The sequence below is a fragment of the Sitophilus oryzae genome, unplaced genomic scaffold (assembly GCF_002938485.1).
Source record: "Sitophilus oryzae breed Bouriz unplaced genomic scaffold, Soryzae_2.0 scaffold_122_pilon_pilon, whole genome shotgun sequence".
Lineage (NCBI taxonomy): Eukaryota > Metazoa > Arthropoda > Insecta > Coleoptera > Curculionidae > Sitophilus > Sitophilus oryzae.
This window is the reverse complement of record NW_022145871.1, coordinates 185,773-202,769: the sequence shown is the minus strand read 5'-3', so window position 1 is coordinate 202,769 and position 16,997 is coordinate 185,773. Positions and strand designations below refer to the sequence as shown.

General features: G+C 31.0%; 1 protein-coding gene across 1 annotated transcript; it reads right to left on the bottom strand.

Moving 5' to 3' along the window:
- Nucleotides 1-8,834: 8,834 nt before the first annotated feature.
- On the bottom strand, nucleotides 8,835-11,602 carry LOC115874151 (putative oxidoreductase GLYR1 homolog). The gene is made up of 6 exons (XM_030889245.1): nucleotides 11,012-11,602; nucleotides 10,721-10,953; nucleotides 10,153-10,278; nucleotides 9,908-10,096; nucleotides 9,760-9,843; nucleotides 8,835-9,030 (listed from the first exon to the last, which is right to left on the bottom strand). Exons 1-6 carry the CDS (start codon nucleotides 11,286-11,288, stop codon nucleotides 8,842-8,844), a joined length of 1,098 nt encoding a protein of 365 aa, XP_030745105.1. The 5' UTR covers nucleotides 11,289-11,602; the 3' UTR covers nucleotides 8,835-8,841.
- Between the last annotated feature and the right edge of the window lie 5,395 nt (nucleotides 11,603-16,997).

Below are 16,997 nucleotides of genomic sequence, written 5' to 3'. Positions count from 1 at the left end.
AGAGCATCTGCAGAGACAACCATGGTATAAAGAAAACAAGGTATGATCGATAGCGGTTCCAATCTCGTTAAGTTTGCGCATACCACCTGTGACGTCATACGCCATCCACAAAAATAAGAAGTGTCTATCGGGAGACTTTCATCATTGATACTACGCATGCGCAGGTAGCAGATGTTGCCATATTTCTATAAATACTATTTATATTGGTGCTTGTCAGATATAACACCCTCCGAATTTTATACTTTTTTTTATATCACTCGAAAGCATACATCGAAATAAGTATTCCAAGTCAAAAAAAAGTGTGGATGATCCATAATTTAATGAAAAAATAAACATCTAATTATTGCTACAACAGGCTACTTTCTATGCGAAAACTCCTCCAAATTTTGTCGGCGTTGACAGATTCATTCATTTCTTCTTGAAAGGTTCATTAAAAAAACACGTGCTGGTCGGAAGAAAACTCGCGTTAAGAACAGATTATAAATTATTTTAAAATCAAGAAAAGGCGATCGTTTGAGGAATTGCTCCTACACATAGCTGATATTTTGCCTACGAGATTTGACTATTTATAACTACAAAGTTGCACGAAAGAGTTTTGATTGCGTTGGTTTCAACTTCTTTGGGGGTTAATCTGTTGTTTTTTTTTATATTTTAATACGAATCTGACTGTTTTCAATGTCTTGATTAACAAAGTTATAATCTGTTCTTATCGTGACAGCGCTACTGTATAAGGATTTGTTCGTCCGGCGACCGGCACGTAAAATCAAGTGAAAGCAATCAGATTCGTATTAAAATAAAAAACAAAACAAAAGATTAACACCCTCACGAAAAGGTTGAAACCAACGCAATCAAAAACTCTTTCGGTTTCAACCTTTTCTATCATAACGTACCGTATGATCGAAAAAACGGCGTCAGCTAGACTGGCTATAAATGAACATCGCTGTCATTTTATATGTAAAATTATATGGGGAATGTCATCGATCGTCATTTCCAAGCCAAATGGACGCCGTTTTTTTTTCGATCATACGGTATTATGTATCATACAAACAAGAAATAACTTTGGCAACAATGCTTACACAGCTTACATCCTTTAAAGCCCCGTTCTCAGAACTGCGACTGTCGCCAGCGACACGACAAAAGAACCAATCAGATTTGTACAAAATTCAAACAGCTGTCAATTTTAAATTTAGTACAGCTCCCATTGGTCGTTTGAAGTGTCAATCAGTGTCTGAGAACTGCGTCGTGTCGACAGCGACACTGATTGACACTTCAAACGACCAATGGGAGCTGTACTAAATTTAAAATTGACAGCTGTTTGAATTTTGTACAAATCTGATTGGTTCTTTTGTCTTGTCGCTGGCGACAGTCGCAGTTCTGAGAACGGGGCTTTAACAACAAATGGTGACAGACGGCTCCGGCGGCAAGTTCGAATCGAAAGAGTAAATCACAGGAGTAAATCGATCAGGCAAATATTACAAAAGATATCAGCAACTCTGTTTTTGATTTATGACTTATTAATGATTCTCAATGATTAAGTCTGACGTTTATATTAATAAAAAATGCATATAATCGTCATATTTTACAATAATTACACGCTTATACAACTTCACCATAACCTAAAAATGCACTTTTAATTTATTTATTTTTCAATAAATTGTGGTTCATCCGCAATTTTTTTTTGCTTAAAATTCTTATTTAAGTGTATGCTTTCGACTGATATATAAATAAATGCCAAATTCGGAGGGTGTTATATCTGACAAGCACCGTTAAATACATTATAAATGTTTAGAAGGCTGCTTTGTAGGTATCCTTTCCTACTGATAAAGGTCTTTTAGCGCATCTTCAAAAAAAGCATGGAGTTATGATATCATTCTACTCGATTTTCTCCTATTTCAGGTAAATGTAGCAACAGTATCTTTGGTACAGTAACAATACAAATTTTATGATTAATTTTATATTTTAAGATTTTTAGATTTATATTGACGAATATCAAAATTCCAATGATGTGAATTATGTGTAAAATAGAGGAAAGATACTTAATGGAGATTGTGAAGTAAGGTATTATCATTGTGATCGGATCATAATATTATCATTCATATACATTAAAAATATAAATTCATAATCATTTATTGATATTCTTATTTGATGTTTTTAAATCTATGAATATTATATCTGAATTATCATGTCATTACATCCAAGCGGTTTAATTTTTTATTTATTTTCAGGCAACATATTCATTTTATTATTTCTGACTTATGTATTAAATTACTCTAAATTTTGGTAAAATCTAGTAAAGAGGTAACATTAAATAACTACTTACGCAATCCACTTTAATTTATACAGAGTCTTATAGCAGATATCAATGCGACAAAGGTAATAATATTTGAACATTCAACAGTTATCTGGTGTGGTTATAATTTTTGTATCAATTCTAAAACAGATCAAGTTACTGTTGGTTACTGTATTAGAAAAATGTAGGCACATATTTTTTTATGAAAAAATAGTGATAGAGTTAATAAGCTTTGTTTTATCTTTTACTCTTTAGGAGGTACATGGTCTATGTTGTAGAATACATTACAATATTTAATATTCTGTATTTTCATTGTTTTATTTTATGTAATTTATTGTAAGTTGTCAAAATACCGCCAAGAAAATCTTGACAATATGGCGAAGTTTCTAATTTGAATGTATTAAATTTACCCTTGTTTATATATTAATAGTTAGTCAATGAGCCTGTATAAGTCGATGCTGCCAACTGGTGGCAGAAATTAAAACGTAAAAAGGGGCGGAGACTATTGAATTTGGCAAAGAAGTAGGGACTAGGAATTCTTCGAATTTAATTCTCGGTAAAGAATAAAAATATCTTATCTGATTCGAACTGTGATTCGAACCGAATTTATACCTCAAAGCGTTATTTACATTTTTTATTTTTGGACATGGATTTATATTTATTTTGATTTTCATGGCCACTTGTTGGATACTAAAGTATTATATTAGGTATATAAATATTTTATTTTTGATGGATAATTAAAGATTTTGATTTAGATGGATAATTAAAGAATATAATATGAAACTATACCAAAGAATATTATAGTTTTGATTTAGTTTGAGTATTAAGATATTCTTTGACTATACCTACCTACGTCTGTAACTTTGTAAAAAGTGTGGCGGATTTAACATAATGTTTTTTTTTTAAATGTAACATCCTATTTTATTTTAGATTCTGCGTAAAATTCTATTACTTTTTTTACGTATATTTCTTGTATAATGGTGTAACCTAAAACTAGTTTTATAATATTTCAATTTGTTGATGAAGAAAAAATATTAGATATTTATATGTAGATATTTAAGGTAGAGCTACAGGGTGTTCAATATATATTTTTTGAATTCGACTACGTATTTAAAATAGAAAAATATCTGCAGATTCTTTCAATGACGCAGCCTATACTGAGTGTTTTTTCAAAAGCGGTTCACCTCTATAACTTTTTTATTTTTTCAGATAAAAAAATTAAATTCGGGGTTTACCAAATTCGGAATGTTAGTAGGTATATAACATAAATCGAGATTGATTCGTATTCCGTTAGTTTCGGGGTCACTTCCTGTTTCACCGGCATATATTTTTATTTCAGCATTTAAAAATGTTTGCCTTTAAAAACGATTCTGATTATTTTTGTCCTTTTAGTGTGATGTAATAATGGTAGCAATTAGCTGATAAAGATATGGCTCAGCAGCAAACAAGCTAATAAATATTTTTATTTCAGCATTTAAAAATGCCATTTTAAAAGGTTCTGGTTATTTATGTCCTTTTAGTGTGATTCAGAGGAGTGAGGACACTCATAAGTCAGGAATGGCCGAATGTTATCGACGCCTATGATCCTTATGATAGGCAGTCATTTTCACGTCGTGCCTGCACCCCGTGTCCGCTGATGTTTGCGAGTAGCAGAGTAGTAGGCTTTGGAAACAGTTGAATGTAAGAGATTGTTGATTTCGGCCCAGAGAAGACATTGTTTGTCAAGCTAGTTAGAATTACATTTTAAATATCAATTTCTGTTAAATATATTAATCTCCCGATTACATGCTCCTCTTTAACATTGCTATAATTTTTAAGCTTTAAAAAACTACATAAATATAAGCATAGAAGTATGATTTATCATTATATTAATATAAAAGTAGAGTAATTAGTGTTGATGTATACAATTCTTATAGCTGTAAACGCAGCATTATATGTATAATAGGTGTGAACCCTCCTTTAGTTACCTGTCACAAGAGTATGTATTGTTAATAGATAATAGCGCGAATGAAAGTTCTCATGTTCACATTTTATTTTTCTACAATTCAATAATAAACTTTATCTAAATTGAATCGTGTTTGATATCCTGAATCTCGAGATCCATGCCCGCAGTTCTTCAATTAGTAGAGTTTTCACACATTGTAAAAAAAAAGAAAGATTATACAGTGTAGATCAAAAAGTAACTTTAAATATGCTCTTTTTATTCTCACGAAGGTAATAACAGGTAACATACCTACCATAGAGTATAAAATATCTACCATAAATAAAGTATAAAATAGTCATATCAAATTTTGAATTTTTACTAGAATCGACACTTGATTTAAGTTGCTCTTTGATCTAGTCTGTATACTATTTTTTTGGGGGGTTTTCTGGACGTGTGTGCAAAACTACACTACAAATACCAAATCTTATAAAAAAATTGTTCATCTTAAAAATTATTTATTAGAATGATCGATAAATTTATGAAAAAAAGATCTCAAATATGTTTTGATATATATTTTTCAAAACCTTGGTTAAACTTTATTATTCGATATTTTAAAACAATAGTGGTAATAAAATCATATAGGCATTGGTAAACACGCTTGGATAACAATCATAACACGATCATAACTTATTTAAATATACAGTAGAACGCATACATTTAGTGTTTTTTTCTTAAATGTGTGCATTCAAACTTTGTTTTGTTTATGACAAATATAACATTGCCAAACTAAAATACAAAAAATATCAAAGTTTAGTAACTATAAACATTAAGATTCGACAGGTCTGACGAAATGATATATGTAATGTTGATAATAATAATGAAATACATGCCGTCTCAAATGTGGCTCATCCCTATAACTTTTTTATTTTTTTAGAAAAAAAAATAGAGATTTGGTATGCTAGTATATGACATAAATTAGGAGTGAGTCAAGGTTATTTAAGGTTGTCTCGTAACTATGGAGGGCTTTAACAACCAATTTTTACAACCATACTCGTAACTCGATCCGCCATTATCGAAAACGTCATCTACTACGTCATAGGAATGACACCGCTCGATATTAATTGTGTACTTTATTATTTATAGTGTATGGCCTCAATAGTTTTCAGTTGTTTGATGTGTGTTTTCTTTATTGTATTGTCCATTATCTCTCTTTGTCGGTTGCATTTTATTTTCTATTCCTTTTATTCTATGATTTTTTACGTTCTATCTACGTCAGAGGGATGATTTCCCGCTTCGCTCCTATTGGTCCAAAAGTTACGAGACAACCTTACCTTTTAATAACCTTGGGTTATAACACTTCCTGTTTCACCGGAAATGACTACAACTTGATTTTTAAATGGCACCCATCCCATCCCATATGTGAACTTTTGACATTTTCGAGTATGGCTTATTTGAAATTGTAACATGCGGTTCATAACGACAATTTGACTCAAAATACCAAGTGTGTGGTACCAAATTATTCATAAAAAGATGCCTTTTTCAAATATGCTAACGAGTCACCCTCGTTTCATTTGAAAAAATTGAATTATAATTAAAAATACGATTTGGGCATCTTTTAACCGGCCAGGACAAGACACGAAAAACATTAGACGATCAAATTTATTTTTCCAAGGCTCCTTGATTAAAAATTAGTGTTTTTAGCACAGTCATAGCGCTCTAGATTGAAATTTAAAATACAATTTTGTTTTAAGTGAAAATGTCAAAAGTTCACATATGATATGTCAATCTATTCGAGTGTCATTTTTTATAGAATAAAGTAAAAAAATACCGAGGGTGCCATTTAAAAATCAAAAGTTGTAGTCATTTCCGGTGAAACAGGAAGTGACTGAAATATAAATAATATACTAACATACCAAATCTCGTTTTTTATCTGAAAAAATAAAAAAGTTATAGGGGATGAGCCATTTTTGAGACGCACCCGGTATATGGTTCTATTACCATGAATGTAAATACAATGTCATGGTCATGTCACAATGTCATGGTCATGTCACAATGTCATGGTGCCTTTTCTATATACCTTTTAATATACCACTGTGCAATGTCTTGAATCGCCGGGGAGAAAGTTTCACGATTAAAATCGACGATTATAATCGCGATCAAATTTGAACGAAGTTCGTGGGAGCTTTAGTAAATACTGTTTAAACACGGGAGTTAGTTGAGGTTCAGGTCAGTTGAGGTTCAGGTCAGTTGGGAGCGGCAGTTGAGATCATGTTGAGTAGTGATGGGATCACTCGAGTGAAAAATACTCGGTCACCCGAGTATTCATATCCTCGGCATGTCTCGAGTATTTTTGTCGATCTTCGAGGATTACTCGGCACGCAACTAACATCGGGTGTGGTGTACCGTCCTCGCTGTTCGCGAGAATACAGGCGATTTACGATTTATGTTGAAACCTTTTTTGTCAATCTTCAAGGATTACTCGGCAGGCAACTTATATCGGGTGTGGCGTACAGTCCTCGCTGCTCGCGAGGATACAGGCGATTTACGGTCTATGCTGAAACCTTTTATACAGAGGATAGAGGATGATAACCGTTTAATCATTTGCTTGCATATCGCTCGCAATAATAATCGGTTTTCCTGCATTTTTGAACAGAGATACATTGCTTATTTTTGATTCGTTTTGTTTAGATCTTTAGATGGGATATATTAATTTTAATATTTATTTAAATTATAAAGATTTTTTCTCCATACTTTTTATTTAAAGATTTATAGTTTTTTAACTATTGATATATTAATAAATTATTTTTTTTGTGTAATAATTCGGAATTGAAACATTTGAAAATTAATAATACGTCAGTTTGTGACTTTCAAAATTCCCTTTGCCAAAACTACAGTTGTTTATTTGGGTTAAGGCTTTTGAGGAATTTGCCAACCAGAATAATGAGAATATTCCTGTATATTTTATTTAATTTTTTTTTCGAACAGCGACAGCTGACTCGTTGTAAGCCTTAAGTAAAATTTCATTAGTTAATATTTTTCTATTATGAGGGTCCACAAGAGAAAGAGGTTGAAAATCCGAAACAATCATCATTAATATTTTTTTTTCGATTATTAGTTAAGCTGTGCCCAAGCAATAGACTTTTTAAAACTGGAGATATGGCCCACAAAAACTTAAAATATGCACAATAACACAATACTACCACAGTTTATTAGTTACTACAGTTTATTTTCAGTGAAAATACGCTATTAAAAAGTAAAATAAAATGTATTTTTTATCTCAATGACCGACCGCCGACAAATAAATAACGAGCCCTTTTAAAAAAGCCGCCCGTATTTCGTAGATTTACTTGATTTCATTTGGCCTGAAAGTGTGCTGAAAGGTTGCCAGATTAGTCTCAAAGTCGGAGTTAAAGAAACAAGATCAGCACAATTTAAAGCAAAACCTATGGAAATTTTATTTCCCACATGAAATTATACACAAAAATATTAAAAATTATTAAAAAAGTGTTAAAAATAATTATTTATTTTTATTACAATATTATTCAAGTCATTCAAGTACATGGCACCAGTGTGTTAAAAACAGCAAGACAAATCACTCACACCCAGCGGCGGGTATTTATTCAGGTTTCGCTCGAGATATTATACAGAGAAAATTTTATGACCGAGGATTCCTCGGATAATCATCCGATTATTGGAATCCTCGAGGATAAATACTCGAGGATTGAAATTATCCGATTTTTCCCAACACTAATGTTGAGGTTCAATATTTTTGCATTTATAAACTGTCAGTTTTGGTTGTAAAAAGTCGTGAACTGCCGACTTAAATATTTACCATCGCCGAACTCCGTTGAACGTAAAACAAACTGCCAACTGTTCAGCGAACTGACTTTATAAATGCGCGCGTTCATTTCATAGTACTGAACATTTTGAACCTCAACTAAACTTCCAACTGCCGAGTTTACAAATCCAGCAAGCCATGTATTTGAGCTTGATAAATAAGTTAAATTGTTAAATTCTTTATTTATTATAACTTTATTATTTTTATTAACTTGTTAAATTCTTTAAAAATTTAAATGGATTCTAATACAGGATCTTATATCTTATCCCCTACATATGCTTCACTCCTGACTTTAATAATTATTCAAATTGACAACCTAATACAAATATCTCACAAACGGACGTCGTCCATACTCCACACCTGAATTTCTTATCGCCTTTTACAGTTTTCCAGTTTCCTTAGAAATATATTACATTTAATTTACTTAGTTTCTGACAAACTTTATTTCATAGATAAATGAAACAAGGTTAGATTAGAAAGTGCGCATAAGGATAATGTAAATACTATCTGGCGCTGTTCTTGTAGCGGACGCGAAGCTTATCGCTAACAGTGTATATAACTGTCAAAATAATCTAGTAAAAAATAAAAAAGACAACAGGAAATTTCATTTACTTCGTCATATTTCCGAATATAACAAAGATAGGTTCAATTATTAAACAGATTACCATTAGGCTCACTAACAGGCAACATTGCCTCAATTTAAAGCCACTCTGTATCTCTTACCTTTGCTAGATCCCAATCCCAATAGTGAGTATCGAATTTGAAACACCCAGTATATCTAATTACCTTTTAAATAATTATTAGACAAGCCTGTAATTTCAAAAAAACGACTAAAGTGTTCCAGTGGAATGTTACATTTATCAGCCATAGCAAAACCTTCAGTAACCCCGTAAGAAAAATTCCTCTCAGTATCTTCATATTTAAGTAGGCCATGCAACCAGTACCAACACTTTTATCATCACCTAGTAACTCACTCTTCTACAAACCAGATTTAATTTATATATTAATATAAAAAGATATATTAAACCAGTATGTATGCATAGATAAATGAAACAAGTTTAGATTGGAAAGTGCCCATAAGGACAATGTAAACACTATTTGGCGCTATTCTTGCAACGGTCGCGACCCAAAACTTTTGAAAATTTTGGAGCGGTTCGGCTTTTTCCGGAATTATATCGCCAAATATTGTTTATTCAAATTTATTATTATTTTCGTTTAATTTTATAAATAAAATACAGTGTGTTGCATACAAGAAACTTTATTTTATATAAGGACGCGTATATGAAATACCTATGAAACATTGGAAACCGACGTTATGCCACGATCCACGATGGTTTTTGCAGTTCACAGTTCACAGCACAGCTTTTTAAGTTTTGAATGCCACTTTTTCACAATTATTACCGGTTGGAGTAAATAAAACTTGTTACTAACAAGAATTAAACTCACAAGATAGCAATAATTACTTTGAAAATGGATGCTATAAACACTTTTCGGAATTTCTTCAATGAGAGCGGTTTAGATTTTGAAAGATTATTATGATTTTTGAAGATTCTGACTTTGACAAGAGAAAATTATTTCTGTTTTTGTTTGCCGTTGTTCTTAGCGACCGCTATAGCAGCGCCAGATCGCGTATAACGGTCGCGACCTAAAATTTTTACGGGCTTTCCAATCTAAACTTGTTGCATTTATCTATGTATGTATGTTTACATTTACTATAGCTTTAAAACAAGACTGACACTCGTTATACAAATCTTTTGATCCTGCAATCATAGCTACCGTTTCTCCTTGCATCTGTAACAAAAATAGTAAAAATACTTGAGTTATTATAATAATATTAGCAGCAAAAAATATTAACCATAGCTTCCAAATAAGTGCCCCCTCCCTTTGTAACAAGCCCTGAAATCTCTCTCGATCTCTCTGGGGCCATAATGGTCATCTCAACATATCCTTTGTCTTTTAAATGTTCTATACCCATTTGTTCAATCATTAATTTTGGTTGATTTGGATCAGATAGTAAACTGAAAATTATATCTGAATTTCTAACCTAAAATGTGAGAGATCTATAAAATGAAATATTATGATTTTTCATATTTCACTTACCACTTCTAAAGGTGAATTAAATATTTCTAAATATGACGGATTTTCTTTAGAATATTCTTTTAATTCTTCAAAAAGTGCGAAACTATGGGTCCAAATATTCAAAGAATGACCAGAGTTTATGAGGTTCTAAAAGAATTAAAAATAACAGCTATTTCATCAGAGATTTCATTAATAAATAGCCCCCCATACACCAGCGGATTTAGTTGGCGGACTTCGCCTGTCATGTGCCAAAACTCTGGTGTACCAATCAGATCTTTGCCCAATTAAATATTCTCATTTAGGACAAAAGTCGAAGTTTTATAGCCGTTTTTATATAAATAAATGTTTATCGAAATAAAAACTGCCTTATTTTCGCTAAGAAATAAATAGCGTTACAAGTCAGCGGACCTTATACTTCCATCATTTTTATAGATCATTCTAATCCAACAGATAAAGTCTGTGGATTTTGCCTGCGACAGGCTTGGTCCGGCACACAAATACAAAGTTTTTATCTGCAGATTTGGCCAGTACCATATCAAATCAGTCAACTTAATGTTGGTGTATGGGGGGCTAATATATGAATAGATACTTCTATAATGTCTGGAGCATAAATATTTGCTGCACAAATTCCAAATTTCTTTCTTAGATTCTTGCTTGATTTTTTCTTTGAATCTATGTCATTTCCTTTTAAAAGCAATGGTTTCTTGATCGTTCGAACTGAGACACTACCAGTATACTTCTTCAGATTATTTTCAGTAACTCTCTTTTCCTTAGGAACATACTCAGTAATCTTGATCTCATAATTAGGATTTTCCATACTCTCTAAAGATTTAAAATAAAACCTTACAAATGTAGATATGTATAGTAAAGTAATTCATACTTATAATATCAACCAATTCTTTAAAAGCCCTTTTATAGTCAGGTTTTTTATATGTTTTATACACATCCTTGTAACTGTCATATGGCTGAATATTTTTCGTTTTAATCCAAGCATAACTGTGTGTTCCATAAAAATATATCCATTCGCTATTTTTACGTTTAGTAGGGGCATCTTTATTTGGAGACATTACCATTGCTGGCCAAGGGGGATACCCAGACATTTTTGCAAATACAAAATCATTGACGTTAAATATATTTTTTTTTGGTTTCATTTTCATCAAATTTTGATAATTATTACAGGAACTAAACTGTAATAACGAACTTCTAGTTTCAAAATATCATATAAATATTCTAAAAGATTGTGGATTGTAGTTAGAACCTAAGGTTAGAACAGAGATAACATCATAGAATAACGAATAACCCTTGAATAACTAAATAAACTGAATAACATGTTGTCTCTGGGTTAGAACCTGGTTAGAACCACGGTTAGAGTTAGAACCGTTAGAACAGAGTTGTTCTTCTCTGGTTGGAGACACAAGTTGGAGACAGAGATAACCACAGGAGATAACTACGAGATACGAGATGCCCAAGTCAATGTGTATAACTGGTTCTCTAATAACTATATATAAAAATCCAATGACGGACCCGTTGAATGTGGAGAGAGCTGGCGCTGCGATCGGCGCTGAGCGATTCAAAAAGCGCGCCTTTATTTGAATTTAAATATTTTTATAATACATATTATAATTACCAAATAAAAGACTAATATAAGAATTAAATTATTTATTAAGAGATAAAAAAATAATATTTTCAAATATGTTACAATAAAATGATAATTTTAAATAAACATAATAATAAATAAATGGTACAAGGAAATAAAACAAACATTTGAGATACAAATGTTGCAGTAAAAAAACTGAATATCCGCCTTTTTTCATATGAAAAAACAATGTCATCAGGGAAAAAGCTTCACGTGCCATATGCTTAACGCACGTTAGGGTCCACGTGGAAACACACAAACATTCAGCACGGCGAAACAACGTGGCCGCATCCGAAACTCCTTCCAAAGAAAACTTTTCAATACATTGAAAATTTTTTATCCTGTGTCCATCCTTGAAAAAAAGTATTATTAGATGTGAATGAATTAGGATTTCTATATGGTGTCTGGGGTATTATGCGATTAAACTGTTTCACAAAATTATTTAGTTTTTATGATCAGATTTACCGTACTTTCTTTCAATTTCCTTTAAAATCGATCGGACACCTTAAAAATTAAAAAGAACATTCTTTCTAAGGTTTCCATGTTTAGGTTTTTAAGGTGCTTATTAGGTGCATACCTAATTATAGTAAAATAAAATATATTCCAAGTTTTAAAAAAATTGAAAATTAAAAAGGTTACAAAATATGTATTTCTTCTTTATGTATGTATATGCTAGAAGAGCTAGAAGAATGTCAGACTGTACTAATAAAAATTACACATAATTAATTGCAGTATGCCATATATGAATTCTAGTATAAGACCATATGAGGAATATATTTTTTTATTTGAAAGTGGAAGACAAAGACATATTATGAAATAAAATATCTTCTTTAATTAATATTATATTTAATGTTGAAATTTTGTACAAAAAATCAACATTAAATAGTCAGACAATGAAACTTGAAACTAATAGATGTTTTATTTCAGCATATTAATTTGTTGTTTATTGAAATTACTGGGATATATTACCCCATGTCATTTTCCTTAGGAGTGCATATTCCTTTTCAATACTATCCTACAATTGCTTCTTGGTCCTGTTGCTCTAAAAACTCAAGAGCGTATATTTGCTTGATGACATATGTTTATGTTAACCATATGTTAACCCTGATGGTGCTGCAATTTGTTTTAGAACATAGTTCACCTAAAAAATATAATACTGGTTATGAAGTTTAGATTGGAAAGTCCGTAAAAATTTCGGGTCGCAAAATTATTTTGGGTCGCGACCGTTATACGCGATCTGGCGCTGCCATAGCGGTCGCTAAGAACAACGGCAAACAAAAACAGAAATAATTTTCTCTTGTCAAAGTCAGAATCTTCAAAAATCATAATAATCTTTCAAAATCTAAACCGCTCTCAATAGTATAAGTTTGGTATAAGTCTTTTTTCTATGCCGCTCTCATCAGCTCTCATTAAAGAAATTGTTTGAAAGTGTTTATAGCGTCCATTTTCAAAGTATTTATTGCTATCTTGTGAGTTTAATTCAAGTTTTATTTACTCCAACCGGTGATAATTGTGAAAATGTGGCATTAAAAACTTAAAACGCTGTGCTGTGAACTGTGAACTGCAAAAACCATCGTGGATCGTGGCATAACGTCGGTTTCCCATGTTTCATAGGCATTTCATACATGCGTCCTTATATAAAATAAAGTTTCTTGTATTCAACACACTGTATTTTATTTATAAAATTAAACGAAAGTAATAATAAATTTGAATAAACAATATTTGGCGATATAATTCCGGAAAAAGCCGAACCGCTCCGAAATTTTCAAAAGTTTTGGGTCGCGACCGTTGCAAGAATAGCGCCAAATAGTGTTTACATTGTCCTTATGGGCACTTTCCAATCTAAACTTGTTTCATTTATCTATGTGGTTATGTCATTTTTTTATGTAATTGTGATATGTTTTGATCTGTAATGTGAGCTGTTTTCATGACAACTTAAAAATTTATTCCTGTTGGTTTAATATATAAACAAACATAAACATTGAAAATTTGAAATTTTTAGTTTGATAGTTGTTAATGTTGACTAAATATCATATTAAAAGAAAATAACCTAATAAATCTATTAAGAATACTGATATTTTATATGCTACACCAAGGATATTTTTATACTTAAATACTTCTATTAGTACTTCTTGAAAAAATATTATAATCTACGTCCTACATCCAATCTAAGTCCAATGAAAAATATGGAATTTTGGATTGTAGCATTATTTCAGAGAATCATAGTGCGTTGGAACAGATGGTTGTATGAACATCAGCATTTTCTACAATACTAAATATAATAGATTTATTTGGTATTTTAGTATTTGAGACATAGACTTAAAATAAAATATACACTGAGCATCTCATTCATAAATAGCTGGAACATGCGGTCAGACAATGTCTTGTTATTGTTATGTTATTGTTTTGGGTTATAACGAGTGCGACACGAGCGATAGATAGTTTGTCTCTGTCGTAACGGTCGTTCCCTGACGACTCTGCCGAGAACCACAACACTGTCTTTCGTTTCTCAAGTACACCTGAACTCACCGTATCATAGCCGGGTAATTTTTTTATTTTAATGAAGCTATAATTAAATTAAAAATATATCGTATTTAAACGTTTTTATATTTTATTAAGATTTAGGACAGGTTTTTTAAATAAAAGTTTAGAAAAAACGTCTTAGAGTCCAAAAGGATAAAAATAATAAAATACACGTTAGAAAAGAAATTTTATAATCGAAATTACGTAATTTTTTGAAATTAATAATAAATTATTAATTTTAGTCAAACATTTACAACCCTAATATTAATCAAAATAGGATCTATTCCACAGATATAATAGAATCGGCGACAGGGAGAGAAAAAATATGATTGTTGTAACTTTTTTCTGGTTAAGTGATGTCTTATTATGTAAATTAGAGAAAACATAAATCTGTTCCATTAAAGCAAGGAAGGTGATAGGAAGTGGATAAAATGAAAACTACATTTATTTAACTCGGTACTGTCTTTGTTATACCGGGTGCGTCCCAAAGTGGCTCATCCCCATAATTTTTCTATATTTTCAAATAAAAAAACAAGATTTAGTATGTTAGTATATGACATAAATTAGGATTAATTGACGCATTCAATTGTTTTGGTCACTTCCTGTTTCACCGGAAATGACTATAACTTTTTAATTTTTAAACGGCACCCTCGGTATATTTCTACTTTATTCGATAGAAAATGACACTCTGCAGAATAACATATCATATGTCAACTTTTGGACATTTTCGCATATGGTTTAATTATGTAAGTGTAACACGCGGTTCATAACGACAATTTGACTCGAAATACCAAGTGTGTGGTATCAATATATTCATAAAAAAATGCATTTTCCAAATATGCTAATGAGTCACCCTTTGTACCATTTGAAAAATTCGACATATGTATGATTAAAAATACGATTTGTACATCTTTTAACCGGCCTAGACAAGACACGAAACCTATTAGACGATCAAAACTATTTTTCCAAGGCTCCTTGATTAAAACTTAGTGTTTTTAACAACACCATGGCACCCTGGATTGAAATTTAAAATACGATTTGTTTTTAAGCGACAATGTCAAAAGTTGACATATGATATGTCATTCTATTGACAGTGTCATTTTTTATCGAATAAAGTAGCAATATACCGAGGGTGTCTTTAAAAATCAAAAGATGTAATCATTTCAGTGAAACAGGAAGAGACGAAAAACAATTGAATACGTCAATAAATCCTAATTTCTGTCATATACCTACTAACATACAAATCTGTTTTTTTTTATCTGAAAAAAAAAAGTTATAGGGGTGAGCCACTTTTGAAACGACCCGGTATATTAAAAAATATTGTTTCATAATATCATTTTAAAAATCTTGTATGTTATTTTAGACTCTGAAGATAATTTTAGAATAAACCGGAATATATTTGTAATAAAAACATTATTAATTATTAACAGTGTTATAATTATGATTTTGTTACAATGTAAGTAAGTAAATAATGTAATGTAAGAGAAAAAAATCAGATTTTACATTTTACTAAAATATTATCTAAATAAGCGCTTTTCTACAACAACGCCACTGACTACTAATGGGTAAATTGAGAGTTGCCTACCGGTCGAAAGTCGTTTCAACACTTAAATGGATTATTTAAGTCAAATTTCTTGCAAATTTGGCACTGGCGAACCATATTTTATAGTTCTTGAACAGAAAAAATAAATAAAATAAACACTTAAGGACTACAAGCTAAGAAAATGCGTTAATACAGCCGGGGACATAGCGGCAACAAAGCTTTACCGCACACGTGCGACGAGTACTACAAGGTAATAAATGAATGAATAGGTTCCCTCGCCTCTACTCGGTGTTGTCATATTGTAAAGAACTTATCCTTTTTAAACAGTATCCGACTTATAATTTAGTAGTATAAGGACTATTTAATACATCTATGGAATATTAAAACCTACTTTATTAAAATGTAGTATTAATATCTCAATATATATGTGTATAACAAGAAAAAAAAATATTGATAATATCCTTGTTTATATATTAATAGTTAGTCAATGAGCCTGTATAAGTCGATGCTGCCAACTGGTGGCAGAAATTAAAACGTAAAAAGGGGCGGAGACTATTGAATATGGCAAAGAAGTAGGGACTAGGAATTCTTCGAATTTAATTCTCGATAAAGAATAAAAATATCTTATCTGATTCGAACCGAATTTATACCTCAACCTCAAAGCGTTATTTACATTTTTTATTTTTGGACATGGATTATATTTATTTTGATTTTCATGGCCACTTGTTGGATACTAAAGTATTATATTAGGTATATAAATATTTTATTTTTAGATGGATAATTAAAGAATATAATATGAAACTATCCCTACCTACGTCTGTAACTTTGTAAAAAGTGTGGCGGATTTAACATAATGTTTTTTTAAAATGTAATATCCTATTTTATTTTAGATTCTGCGTAAAATTCTATTACTTTTTTTACGTATATTTCTTGTATAATGGTGTAACCTAAAACTAGTTTTATAATATTTCAATTTGTTGATGAAGAAAAAATATTAGATATTGATATGTAGATATTTAAGGTAGAGCTACAGGGTGTTCAATATATATTTTTGAAATTCGACTACGTATTTAAAATAGAAAAATATCTGCAGATTCTTTCAATGACGCAGCCTATACTGAGTGTTTTTTCAAAAGCGGTTCACCTCTATAACTTTTTTATTTT

Coding starts and splice junctions, on each gene's coding strand:
- LOC115874151 (XM_030889245.1), bottom strand. CDS start 11,288: ATGAAAATGAAACCAAAAAAAAATATATTTAACGTCAATGATTTTGTA. Junction 10,279..10,720: donor ATGCTCCAGACATTATAGAA/GTATCTATTCAT, acceptor TAATTCTTTTAG/AACCTCATAAACTCTGGTCA. Junction 10,097..10,152: donor TTAATTCACCTTTAGAAGTG/GTAAGTGAAATA, acceptor CTCACATTTTAG/GTTAGAAATTCAGATATAAT.